At 42.6% G+C, this 14,434-nt stretch overlaps 1 protein-coding gene across 2 annotated transcripts in view; it reads right to left on the bottom strand.

Moving 5' to 3' along the window:
- LOC112225971 (rho-related GTP-binding protein RhoN) overlaps positions 1-13,308 on the bottom strand; it is a 41,058-nt gene extending 27,750 nt beyond the window's left edge. The window contains exons 1-2 of one of the 2 annotated variants that reach the window (XM_042307356.1): positions 12,937-13,308; positions 12,294-12,381 (exon numbers count right to left, since the gene is read on the bottom strand). In XM_042307356.1, the coding sequence (XP_042163290.1) occupies positions 12,294-12,381; positions 12,937-13,083 (235 nt within the window). In that variant the 5' untranslated portion in view covers positions 13,084-13,308. The remainder of the gene's footprint in view (positions 1-12,293; positions 12,382-12,936) is intronic. The other variant, XM_024390130.2, reaches the window with a different exon arrangement.
- Between the last annotated feature and the right edge of the window lie 1,126 nt (positions 13,309-14,434).

Raw genomic sequence — 14,434 nt, 5'->3', positions numbered from 1 at the left:
GGTCGACAGATAGCCTAGCGGTTCCCAGCAGTTGATAGGGTCGACAGATAGCCTAGCGGTCCCCAGCAGTTGATAGGGTCGACAGATAGCCTAGCGGTCCCCAGCAGTTGATAGGGTCGACAGATAGCCTAGCGGTCCCCAGCAGTTGATAGGGTCGACAGATAGTCTAGCGGTCCCCAGCAGTTGATAGGGTCGACAGATAGCCTAGCGGTCCCCGGCAGTTGATAGGGTCGACAGATAGCCTAGCGGTCCCCGGCAGTTGATAGGGTCGACAGATAGCCTAGCGGTCCCCGGCAGTTGATAGGGTCGACAGATAGCCTAGCGGTCCCCGGCAGTTGATAGGGTCGACAGATAGCCTAGCGGTCCCCGGCAGTTGATAGGGTCGACAGATAGCCTAGCGGTCCCCGGCAGTTGATAGGGTCGACAGATAGCCTAGCGGTCCCCAGCAGTTGATAGGGTCGACAGATAGCCTAGCGGTCCCCGGCAGTTGATAGGGTCGACAGATAGCTTAGTGGTTAAGAGGGTTGGGCTAGTAACCAGAAGGTTACTGGTTCCAATCCCCGAGCAGACTAGGTGGGAAATAAATCTGTCGATATGACCTTGAGCAAGGCACTTAACCCTAATTTCTTAAGTATGTCGCTCTGGATAAGAGCGTCTGCTAAATGACTACAATGTAAATAGGCTAGCATGTGTACAAACCACTGGTACTGAAGACATCTAGCAGGATGTACTGATCAGTAGCATGTATTTTCCATAAGGTCGATAGGTTCAGTACACATGACTGCACTCTGTGTCAGAAAGTAGGCTGGCCCTCTTTGAACTCCCGTAGACTGATGCATTGCACTCTTTTTCATTGATGAATCCCTCCTGCATAATCTTTCACTGTGCCTTACTTGATTGTTAACTTATAGACAGACGTAAGAGATACCAGGCCCGGTCTCAGGGAGGGCTGTCTCTGGAGGTCCCTTTGATCTCCACTGAGTTAAGTAAATCTGCTTTTGGTTTTTCTGCACCTTACTTGTGGAATAATCTTCAAGGGTCTCTAAAAAGGGATGAATCGGAGGCTCTAGGACAATTCAAAAGGCTGACTGAGGTATTCTTTACTGACAAATGGGTTCGTTTTCTATGATTGTGTCTTGCTTTTAGTGTATTGATGTGTACAGTATAATGATGTGTATTATTGATGTCAATTATTGATGTGTATTATTAATGTATACAGTATATTGATGTGCATTATTGATGTATACAGTATAATGATGTGCATTATTGATGTATACAGTATAATGATGTGCATTATTGATGTATACAGTATATTGATGTGCATTATTAATGTATACAGTATATTGATGTGTATTATTAATGTATACAGTATATTGATGTGCATTATTGATGTATACAGTATGTTTATGTGCATTATTGATGTATACAGTATGTTTATGTGCATTATTGATGTGTACAGTATAATGATGTGTATTATTGATGTATACAGCATATTGATGTGCATTATTGATGTATACAGTATAATGATGTGCATTATTGATGTATACAGTATAATGATGTGCATTATTGATGTATACAGTATAATGATGTGCATTATTGATGTATACAGTATAATGATGTGTATTATTGATGTATACAGTATATTGATGTGCATTATTGATGTATACAGTATATTGATGTGCATTATTGATGTATACAGTATAATGATGTGCATTATTGATGTATACAGTATATTGATGTGCATTATTGATGTATACAGTATATTGATGTGCATTATTGATGTATACAGTATATTGATGTGCATTATTGATGTGTACAGGATATTGATGTGTACAGGATATTGATGTGTACAGGATATTGATGTGTATTATTGATGTACATTATTGATGTGGACAGTATAATTATGTGTATTATTGATGTGTACAGGATATTAATGTGTATAGTGTATATTGTTGTGTATAGGGTATATTGATGTGTACAGGATATTGATGAATATAGTGTATAGTGAAGTGTATGGTGTACATTGATGTGTACAGGATATTGATGTGTATAGTGATGTGTATGGTGTACATTGATGTGTACAGGATATTGATGTGTATAGTGTATATTGTTGTGTATAGGGTATATTGATGTTTATAGGGTATATTGATGTGTACAGGATATTGATGAGTATAGTGTATAGTGAAGTGTATGGTGTACATTGATGTGTACAGGATATTGATGTGTATAGTGTATATTGTTGTGTATAGGGTATATTGATGTGTACAGGATATTGATGTGTATAGTGTATATTGTTGTGTATAGGGTATATTGATGTGTACAGGATATTGATGTGTATAGGGTATATTGTTGTGTATAGGGTATATTGATGTGTACAGGATATTGATGTGTATATTGTATATTGTTGTGTATAGGGTATATTGATGTGTACAGGATATTGATGTGTATAGGGTATATTGTTGTGTATAGGGTATATTGATGTGTACAGGATATTGATTTGTATATTGTTGTGTATAGGGTATATTGATGTGTACAGGATATTGATGTGTATAGGGTATATTGTTGTGTATAGGGTATATTGATGTGTACAGGATATTGATGTGTATATTGTATATTGTTGTGTATAGGGTATATTGATGTGTACAGGATATTGATGTGTATAGGGTATATTGATGTGTACAGGATATTGATGTGTATAGTGTATATTGATGTGTATGGTGTACATTGATGTGTACAGGATATTGATGTGTATAGTGTATATTGAAGTGCATTGATTTATCAATGCAAGGCTCATCTGTAGAAAAATACATTGGTCTCAGCATGAGTCCCTGTCAAAATAAAGGTTCAATCCCAATATACAACAATAAGTAGTAAGTACTATTCACCTTAGTATAAAAGTACATAAGAGCCATTTGTGCACCAATCACAATATACAACAATAAGTAGTAAGTACTATTCACCTTAGTATAAAAGTACATAAGAGCCATTTGTGCACCAATCACAATATACAACAATAAGTAGTAAGTAGTATTCACCTTAGTATAAAAGTACATAAGAGCCATTTGTGCACCAATCATCACTGTGTGTCCTGATGTCAATATGTTAAGCAGATCCCAGTGAGCCTACAGTCATATTTAAGAGAGGCGGTACAGACAGAGATCATATCATAGGGCCTTTGTCTGTCTGTGACCAAGGTCAGCCGGTCATACGGAGATCACAGAGATCATCAGATAGCAAAGGGATCAGAGGGGAGGATGTCATGAGAGATCTGTCTGGATGGAGTCCCCCAAAAGACGCCATGTGACTAGATTAGGAGCTGGGAGGCAGTGAGAGGGCAGAGGAACAAGGAGAGGAACCGGGGCAGGTGGGCTCACCGGGGCAGGTGGGCTGTGTAGTATACCACTCGAAAGGACACAGCACATAATAAGGCCAGCGGGGATCATGACCTTGGGTGTACCGTATGCATGTTTCCTTTGAATGGTTAGGTTATTCAAAACAGTATGTACGCGGGTGTGTGTGTGTGTGTGTGTGTGTGTGTGTGTGTGTGTGTGTGTGTGTGTGTGTGTGTGTGTGTGTGTGTGTGTGTGTGTGTGTGTCTGCGTGTGTGTGTGTGTGTGTGTGTGTGTCTGTGTGTGTGTGTGTGTGTGTGTGTGTGTGTGTGTGTGTGTGTGTGTGTGTGTGTGTGTGTGTGTGTGTGTGTGTGTGTGTGTGTGTGTGTGTGCGTGTGTGTGTGTCTGCGTGTGTGTGTGTGTGTCTGCATGCGTGCCTGCAGAGTCGCATCTGTGCGTTTGTCTGAGCGAGTGTCAGACTTAAATTGGATATTCTGTGTGTTAAATTATAGGCTGTGTGTTCCTGTCAGTGAGGCTGACTGGCCCTCTCACAACTCCTACCCTCCCTTTGCTCCTCTCCTCCTTTCCTCTCCTCCTCTCCTACACACTGTCGATGACTCCAGGTCAGAACAGAGTTATGCAAACTAATGAGCTATCACTGAGAGGGAGAACATGGGAAGGAGAAAGAGGATGAGATAGAGAGACGGAGAGAGAGAGAGAGAGAGAGAGAGAGAGAGAGAGAGAGAGAGAGAGAGAGAGAGAGAGAGAGAGAGAGAATGACAGTGGTGGTGGAAAAGCTCAAACAGAGAGAGAAGGGACACGGTTCATTTTAAAAACACCCTCATTTGGCTGTGAAACTAGCCGTGTCAGACTATCGTCTTTCTCTTCGTTACTTCACGTTTTCTTCCTCTTTTCCCTCTTTCAATTGTCCAGGGTCCTGTTGTCTCTCTGGCTGAAGCATACGGGCACCTAGGCCTCCTCCAACACCCTGACGGTAGCGTAACAGTTAGTGTTAGTGACTCAGACCAAGAGAACTCCCAAGGCTCCAGGGGGAGAGTCAGAGACGTGTACCCAGCCAGGGGCCACTCTGACTGGGTAAACATCAAGCCCTGCAGCCTGGACCTCTGGGTGGCTACACTGTCACAGACATTCAGTGTGCGGTGAAGTGGCTACGGTATCTATGAATAATATATCTACTGTACATGTCCACATGCTGTACATCCACAGTCACCGCATGTTAGGGTGCAAGATTCCAGTAACGTTCCCAGAATGCACAGGTGTTCCCGAAATCCCAGTTGGATTGTTCCTGGAATCAGTACGGAATAAGCAGGAAATCCATCGATCCTCCAACCGGGATATCTGAAAAATATGTATTTTGGTTTCCAGAATTTCTGCGACGGTACCACATACACAGCTATTACTTGTGATCTATGTGTTAAAGAGACGCAGCAACTGTGGAGGCTCTTCTCCAGCGGGTATGAGGTGCTCCAAAACGGGAGGCCAGGGAGGTGCCGGATTAAACCCCCCCTTCCCACCCCCACCCCCACCGAGCCGACGCCCGCCAGAGGCTCAACAGAGAACCAGATCACCACCCCGCTGTCCAGAAATAGCCCCACATGCATTCCAACGCTGCCTGTCCTTCTGCCTGTCTGTCTGTAGGCACAGACCTGGCAGTAGCACGCGTTTACGTCCGGCTCCTGCTCAGATGCCCCGTCCATGTTCATTTGGTATTTTGCGTTACACAACACTATTAGTGATGGTCTTTGGTGTTTGAGGTTGTTTGATGAATGTGGAAACATGAAAGAAACATACCATTTTACAATGTGTTGAATTGGATATGTATTAGAGTATAGGCCGTGTTCTTCAGACAGCGGAACTAAGCGTAGGTGGATCGGGTGAATCTTATACAATGGGTTCTCCTAACCACTTCCGTTTGAAGTGCTCTGATGACATGTAAGGGTTAAGTAGTCCTGACGTACCTCTTCATGTCCTAAATAAAGTCTGGGTATTGGGCAACACCTGCCCTATTATATTAGGCTTCACTGAAACAATCGTTGTAGAACCGACATCACGCAGTGTTTGACATGCCAATGGCAAAATAATGGCAGGGGGGGGGGGCAACAAGGGTCATTTTGAAGGCACAACAACCCTTCATACCACTCATTTCCCACACACACACACACACACACACACAGGTGTACAGTACACTCACCGGCTGTACCTAACCAGCGGGTGTGCCTGCTATGTGCTAATCATCATAAAAACAGGTTTGCGTTTCTGGAGTTCTAACCCAAGGCAGGTCAGTCTAGTGCAGCTGTGTGGGTTAGTCAACAGCAGCTAAGAGGACATACGCTCATCTATTTTCAGGATACTGACAATAAAGATTTAACTTCGGGGGGGGACATTTAAACGTCATGCAAAACGAACAAACGCTTTGTACAATAAGTGTGTACTCACAAACCCTAAAAGAGTGCAGGTAGCAGAAGATGAAAACGTATGAGGGTAGCATCACAGCGCGACGAGGAAGGGCAAACTAAAGGCTGACTGATGCAGCACCTCATTGAGGTCATCTTCACCAGTCATCTCTGTCTAGAACCGTAAATCAACATGGCAATCCGGGCGAGATGCTCATGTCATGTTTCTGCTTTCTGAAGGACTTCCAGCTACAGCCAGCCACAATAGAGTAGAGGGGGGGGGGGATGTTGGTTTCATTTAATCTCTGTTTTGGTTTGTAGCTCTTGCAGATGCTATTAAAGATGAATCAAGTGGAAGGGGCTAGGAACAGGAAGGCCCTGCGAGCTAAGCGTGTTTATACAGGGCTCTTGATGCCCTAATGGTCCTCTGCACTGAGAATGTGGCTTTTGGTTAAAAACATACTCACCAGAAATGTTGAAAAGTCACTGCGTGCGTGCGTGCGTGCGTGTGTGCGTGTGTGCGTGTGTGTGTGTGTGTGTGTGTGTGTGTGTGTGTGTGTGTGTGTGTGTGTGTGTGTGTGTGTGTGTGTGTGTGTGCGTGCGTGCGTGTGTGCGTGTGTGAGTGCGTGTGCGTGTGTGTATTGGTTGTGTGGGTGTTTGAAGCTATTTGGCATTATCTCTCAAATCCAAAATATATCACACCACTAATTACAGAAACACCTGTTGTTAGTAAAAGTGTTATCAAAGAATCATTCTAAAACATGTGACAGGTCAAGTAGGCAAGCGGATCATTCAGCTTTTTTGAAAGAGGTATTTGGCATTGCCTAACGCCTCTAATTAAATTAGGAATCATTCAAAATATGTGTGAAGCTACAGAATGACTAAGAACATTCTCTGACCCGCAACAGACAAGTCGTTCAACTGTTAAGATAGGAATCGGACGCAGTCAATCAGAGAGGATAGACAGAGACGTGACTGCGGTGTGGGACTGTGGGAGAAGCCTGACTGACTGTCGTGAGTTACTTAAGATATTCCCTGGGACAGTCCTTGCTGTGCTGTGAGTGGGAGAATGTTCCAGGCCTGACTTGGAGGAGATAGTTCCCATGGTGCAGCACCACTGTACTGGGACGAGACACAGTACGGGGGGCGTGACAGTTTGGCTGACGAGCACTATAACCCGCGAGAGTGAGCACCCAGTACGGGTCACTGATTGGTGCGCAGACCTATTGCGACCCAGTGTCAGTGTCAGCTTGGCCAATCACCGCTCGGAATGGGGTTAGGAAGGGTGACATTTGAACCCGAGGAGCACCAGCTTGTCAGTCATCGCTGGCTTTTTATAGATCAGTCCTCGCTACTGCTATTTAGATAAGCAAATACACAGATAAACAGACATGCGTACACATTCTATAGCCTCTCCCACAACATACACACACACACACACACATTTGCATTCCTCTCAATCAGTTTCTAATTGACTTGATCCACCAGATGGTCTGTGGCGTAATGCAGGGGGAATACAAAGCAGCTGCCATTTTCCCTCTGGTTCTGGACAGCCATAACGGCCCTGTTGATGTGTCTTTTAAAATAAACATCCTATTCACTAAAACACCGGTAAACACACACACACACACAGTACCTAGACACAGTCATGGCCCTAATTACATCAACACCTCACCTCTGTTTTCTTCCATCCTGTGAATACTAGAAACCCTGCGGGTCTGGGGAACCACAGATCACCGAGGCTAAACTAATCAATGGTCTACTGCCACACTAAAACAATAGGCACCGTGACCTTGTTAATGGCAATACACGTCCTACCAAGCCCCCTGAGACCTATCAGACCACAGAGGCCGTAAAAGTGTAAATGAGGAGGCTAGACTCCAGCTCCTGAAACAGAACACACCTCAAGGACTCATCAATAATGACTGAATCAGTGATATTCGGAGACCAAGGGGAGTCTCTTGTGTTCAATTGATATGTTATTACTAATGCACTCTCCATCTTACCCGACACTAACTAGGTGGATGGCAGATAGAGTGAAACCAACTGAGCTGATCCTGTTATACAGAGCTGGGTGGTTATAGACAGTGGTGTAAAGTACTACTTAAGTATTTTTTGGAGTATCTGTACTTTGCTTTACTATTTATATTTTTTGACAACATTTACTCCACTACATCCCTAAAGAAAAGAATGTACTTTTTTCTCCATACATTTTCCCTGACACACAAAAGTACTTGTTGTATTTTGACAGCTTAGCAGGACAGGAAAATGGTCCGATTCACACATTTATTAAGAGAACAACCCTGGACATGCCTACTGCCTCTGATCTGACGGACTCACTAAACACATATGCTTCGTTTGTAAATTATGTCTGAGTGTGCCCATGGCTATCCGTACATAAGAAACAAGAACAACATGCTGTCCGGTTTGCTTAATGTTAAGAATTTTGTATTATTTATACTTTTACCATTGAACTTAAGTATATTTTAGCAATTACATTTACTTTTGATACTTAAGTATATTTAAAAATAAATACTTGTACACTTTTACACAAGTAGTATTTTATTGGGTGACTTTCACTTTTACTTGAGTCATTTTCTATTAAGGTATCTTTACTTTTACTGAAGGATGACAATTGGGTACTTTTTCTACCACCGGTTATAGATTACAGGAGGCTTTCTACAGACCCTGGTCCTGTGCTACACATGGGTAAGTGGTATAGTAAGTGGTATAGTAAGTGGTATAGTAAGTGGTATAGTAAGTGGTATAGTAAGTGGTATAGTAAGTGGTATAGTAAGTGGTATAGTAAGTGGTATAGTAAGTGGTATAGTAAGTGGTATAGTAAGTGGTATAGTAAGTGGTATAGTAAGTGGTATAGTAAGTGGTATAGTAAGTGGTATAGTAAGTGGTATAGTAAGTGGTATAGTAAGTGGTATAGTAAGTGGTATAGTAAGGTATAGTAAGTGGTATAGTAAGTGGTATAGTAGTGGTATAGTAAGTGGTATAGTAAGTGGTATAGTAGGTGGTATAGTAAGTGGTATAGTAGGTAGTATAGTAAGTGGTATAGTAAGTGGTATAGTAAGTGGTATAGTAAGTGGTATAGTAAGTGGTATAGTAGGTAGTATAGTAAGTGGTATAGTAAGTGGTATAGTAAGTGTATAGTAAGTGGTATAGTAAGTGGTATAGTAAGTGGTATAGTAGGTAGTATAGTAAGTGGTATAGTAAGTGGTATAGTAAGTGGTATAGTAAGTAGTATAGTAAGTGGTATAGTAGGTAGTATAGTAAGTGGTATAGTAAGTGGTATAGTAAGTGGTATAGTAAGTGGTATAGTAGGTAGTATAGTAAGTGGTATAGTAAGTATAGTAAGTGGTAAGTGGTAGTATAGTAAGTGGTATAGTAGTAGTATAGTAAGTGGTATAGTAAGTGGTATAGTAAGTGGTATAGTAAGTGGTATAGTAGGTGGTATAGTAAGTGGTATAGTAGGTATAGTATGGTATAGTGGTGTGGTAAGTGGTAAGTGGTATAGTAGGTGGTATAGTAAGTGGTATAGTAGGTGGTATAGTATAGTATAGTAGTGGTATAGTAGGTGGTATAGTAAGTGGTGTGGTATAGTGAGTGGTATAGTAAGTGGTATAGTAAGTGGTATAGGTAGTATAGTAAGTGGTATAGTAAGTGGTATAGTAGTGGTATAGTAAGTGGTATAGTAAGTGTATAGTAAGTGGTATAGTAGGTAGTATAGTAAGTGGTATAGTAAGTTGTATAGTAAGTGGTATAGTAAGTAGTATAGTAAGTGGTATAGTAAGTGGTATAGTAAGTGGTATAGTAGGTAGTATAGTAAGTGGTATAGAGTGGTATAGTAAGTGGTATAGTAAGTGGTATAGTAAGTGGTATAGTAAGTGGTATAGTAAGTTGTATAGTAAGTGGTATAGTAAGTGGTATAGTAGGTAGTATAGTAAGTGGTATAGTAAGTGGTATAGTAAGTGGTATAGTAAGTGGTATAGTAAGTGGTATAGTAGGTAGTATAGTAAGTGGTATAGTAAGTGGTATAGTAAGTGGTATAGTACGTGGTATAGTAAGTGGTATAGTAGGTAGTATAGTAAGTGGTATAGTAAGTTGTATAGTAAGTGGTATAGTAAGTAGTATAGTAAGTGGTATAGTAAGTGGTATAGTAAGTGGTATAGTAGGTGGTATAGTAAGTGGTATAGTAGGTGGTATAGTAAGTGGTATAGTAGGTGGTATAGTAAGTGGTGTGGTAAGTGGTGTGGTATAGTGAGTGGTATAATAGGTGGTATAGTAAGTGGTATAGTAAGTGGTGTGGTATAGTAGGTGATATAGTAAGTGGTATAGTAAGTGGTATAGTAAGGTGTATAGTAAGTGGTATAGTAGGTGGTATAGTAAGTGGTGTGGTAAGTGGTGTGGTATAGTAAGTGGTATAGTAAGTGGTATAGTAAGTGGTATAGTAAGTGGTATAGTAAGTAGTATAGTAAGTGGTATAGTAAGTGGTATAGTAAGTGGTATAGTAAGTGGTATAGTAGGTAGTATAGTAAGTGGTATAGTAAGTGGTATAGTAAGTAGTATAGTAAGTGGTGTAGTAAGTGGTATAGTAAGTAGTATAGTAAGTGGTATAGTAAGTGGTATAGTAGGTGGTATAGTAAGTGGTATAGTAGGTGGTATAGTAAGTGGTGTGGTAAGTGGTGTGGTATAGTGAGTGGTATAATAGGTGGTATAGTAAGTGGTATAGTAAGTGGTGTGGTATAGTAGGTGATATAGTAAGTGGTATAGTAAGTGGTATAGTAGGTGGTATAGTAAGTGGTATAGTAGGTGGTATAGTAAGTGGTGTGGTAAGTGGTGTGGTATAGTGAGTGGTATAGTAGGTGGTATAGTAAGTGGTATAGTAAGTGGTGTGGTATAGTAAGTGGTATAGTAGGTGGTATAGTAAGTGGTATAGTAAGTGGTATAGTAAGTGGTATAGTAAGTGGTATAGTAAGTGGTATAGTGGCCATATTGTAGTTTATGAAGGCCAGCAGGGGGTCGACTGCATATGCAAATGCTTCTTCACAGTAATTACATAGTGGGTCCAGACAGTGGCCTTGCAGCCAGGCAAAACGGAGTGGAAAAGACACATGGCCCCTGGCACATGGTCCCTGCTGTTGCCAGCGCACAGGAGAGGGGGGACGACGAGTGAGAGGGCAGAAGACGGGGTTACGAGAAAGGTGGAATTAAAAGTATGGGAAAAAGAAGGGCAGGAAGTCCGAGACAGAAACCTGACCTTTCTCCCTTTATTTAAATGTTTGAGTGTTTTTACCATGGGAGAACATCCGTTAACTCATTTACATCTGGAGTGAAAACATGAGCCTTCTGTGTTTGGTACGAACCAAAGAGGCAGGCATGTGAGCACACACTCTTTGAGTGTGACTTGCTTGAGGCTGGTAGGCTGGGTGGGGGATGTCATGTTGGTAGATGGAGTAAAGAGAGAGGGGGGGATATTGTCTCTTTACTGGAGATAAAAGGCTAATCATCCATCGTCAGTGATCATCAAAGGGGTTAGATATGGACAGACAGAAGCACAACCCTGCTACCATTACAGAAGCCCACCGGTCCAAAGCTATGGAGGAGATAAGGTGGACTTCTGATCCACTCAGTCCTGCCTCTCAGCCACAGAGACCTCTTCAGCCCTCACTGACAGACTCAAGTAGATTTACTCTCAGGGTCAACACCAGGTCCCTCCCACACATAGAAAATCCCCTCAAAAGAAAACACTCTCAGCTATATGACCGTGTAAAACGGCAATACCCCCATCATCACCATCCGTGGTGAGGATGTTTTTAGTTTTAGGAATGTTTATGGCAATAGACAGGGATTCCCATGGGGGTTCAATTACATACCCAGGCTTCTCAGTCACTCAGTCAGAGATGTTTCAGATACTGTTTGACCGGTCAGTGGATCTCTGAGCTGCACTTACAGCTTCAGCCTAACGGCCCTGGGCTGTGAGCTGAAACTAGAGAATGGCATTCCACACAGACGGGCCACAATCACCCCCTCTCAAGTCTGGAGATGTGGTCTCAAGGGGGCAACCCCAAACCCCAAACACAACAGAAACAGTATGGATGGGCTGAGATCATTTCTGTGGACCAGTCAGTCAGTCGGTTATTCTGCTTCAGCCCCCTCCACTCCCCGACCCCCCTAGCAGTCTTCTGGCCCCTGGACAGAGCATGGGAACAGGCCAGCCATACGCAGCACTCCTCAGAGAGAGGAATGCAAACAGAGTGCAGCGCTGAGAGAAAGGACGGGCACAGGAGATTTTCAGCGAAGACAACAATCCTAAATAGCAGATGCCTCAAGCAAAAGTACGCCAGTCAGTCAGTCGTAAGTTGGCATGGTCCAAGCAATTCGTCAGAGAGATGGCTGCTTGAAAACCCCGAAATGATTGAAGCAGCCCCCCCCACGGTCGCAGACATGGACTGTCGTCACTGCCAAGCTGAGCAGCCAGAGGGATTGATTTGTCATCAGCCTTGAGGAGATAGACGCAGAGAGCAAGAAATAGTCTTACCTGACGTGTCCCACATGTTCAACTCAATCCTCTGTTTGTCGATTTCAAAACTGGCCGTGTAGTTTTCAAAAACGGTGGGGACATAGTTCTGGAAAAAGGGGTGCATCTTGATTAGTAAAGCACTAATAGCATAGGCGTAAGGTAGGTTAGACGTTCAACTACGTACATGTAATGTATCATACAGACTCAAATAAAATAATGTCGGTCTAGTTTCCAATAACACCAAGCGGAAATTGAATACACTCCGAAGTACATTATATGAGTCTATATTGTTCAATCAATAATAATAATAGCCATTTTGTTTTTAAAGGTGCTCATTATTTCCCTGTCTTTCAGTTTCCGTCTCTCTCTCTCTCTCTCTCTCTCTCTCTCTAGAGAAATGTCTAACGCAGGTGCGTGTACACCTCTGGCTCATAATTTAAATCAAGACATTTGGGGTTAGTTAGATGATTAGAATAAAAAAGCTCTTGTCGCTCTATTTGGTTTGGTGTCTGTCTTGACATTCAATTTAGCTTCATTCACAAACTGCGATGACCTACAGTACACCTACCACTCTTAAATGATCCAGGTGCCTGTTTTCAAGTGTTGACATTCGTGTTCATAACGCAAGACTTCATAGCCTATAATATATATCATGACTTACCTCGGGATAACAGTCCTTCGCAAAAACATGTAGGAGCGCCGTTTTACCACATTGCGTATCTCCGACCACCACGATCTTACAGCGGCTGCCTTGACTTTCCATCTTTGTCAGTGTGTCTGTTCTGGACGCGGATCGGTTATTCACCATCCGATGTGGATATAAGGAACTCAAGGAAAAACCAGCAGGTACATGCCCCGGTTGTGGCGCGCCCTACTATGTGTCCTCCCCCGGTTGTCCTCCCCTGTCCACCCCGTAAAGCCCTCGGTTCCCACCGTTACACTAGCTATCCTCTCTATGCCGGTTTACACCCGCTTTGCTCGCCTCTGCACTCAGCAGCAGCACGCGGGTCCCTCCCTTCAAACTCGACTTTTTAATTGGCCACGCCTTGCCGGTACACACGCACCCCGACGAGACCGAGTTGGTCCTCGTGCCTCTGTGTTCATTTACTTGTTTGGTAGCTTGTCTCTTTACTTGTCCTTCAGTGACACACGACTCAATTATTTGTTTTCGAAAGATGATTAATATTATACTTGGGCTACATCTCCTGGCCTTTATTTATAGCCTTGAGGATTATGTTTAGGTACACATTTCAACGAATATATTGACTGTTTATTACATAGTTATAAACTGTAATACTAGACGAATAATTAGCCTAACAGGTTATAAACGGCTTATAAACCCTTTATAAATGATGTATAGGTCTAAAGTATATCTTAATGTTAACTGGGAGTGTCTTATACATTCTCAAAACAAATGAAAAGGAAAGTATTTTTGTATTATGCATTGCCATTACAACACTCCTTCCGTGACCTCCAACTGCTTTTAAATGCTAGTAAAACTAAATGCATGCTCTTCAACCGATTGCTGCCCGCCTCCGCCCACCAGACTAGCATCGCTACTCTGGGCGGTTTGGACTAAGAATATGTGGACAACTACAAATACCTAGGTGTCTGGTTAGACTTTAAACTCTCCTTCCAGACTCACATTAAACATCTCCAATCCAAAATTAAATCTAGAATCAGCTTCCTATTTTGCAACAAAGCCTCCTTCACTCATGCTGCCAAACGTATCCTCAAAAAACTGACCATCCAATCGATCCTTGACTTCGGAGATGTAATTTACAAAATAGTGTCCAACACTCTACTCAGCAAATTGGATGTAGTCTATCACAGTGCAAACCGTTTTGTCACCAAAGCCCCAAATACTACCCACAACTGCGACCTGTATGCTCTCATTGGCTGGCCCTCGTTACATATTTGTCGCCAAACCCACTGGCTCCAGGTCGTCTGTAAGTCTTTGCTAGGTAAAGCCCCGCATTATCTCAGCTCACTGTTCACCATAGCAACACCCACCCGTAGCACGCACTCCAGTAGGTATATTTCCCTGGTCATCCCCAAAGCCAACACCTCCTTTGGCCGCCTTTCCGTCCAGTTCTCTGCTGCCAATGACTGGAACGAATTGTAAAAATCACTGAAGCTGGAGAGGTATATCTCCCTCT

This window comes from Oncorhynchus tshawytscha, linkage group LG27 (genome assembly GCF_018296145.1).
Source record: "Oncorhynchus tshawytscha isolate Ot180627B linkage group LG27, Otsh_v2.0, whole genome shotgun sequence".
NCBI lineage: Eukaryota > Metazoa > Chordata > Actinopteri > Salmoniformes > Salmonidae > Oncorhynchus > Oncorhynchus tshawytscha.
The sequence above is the reverse complement of the archived record's forward strand: the minus strand, read 5'-3'. Positions and strand labels throughout refer to the sequence as shown.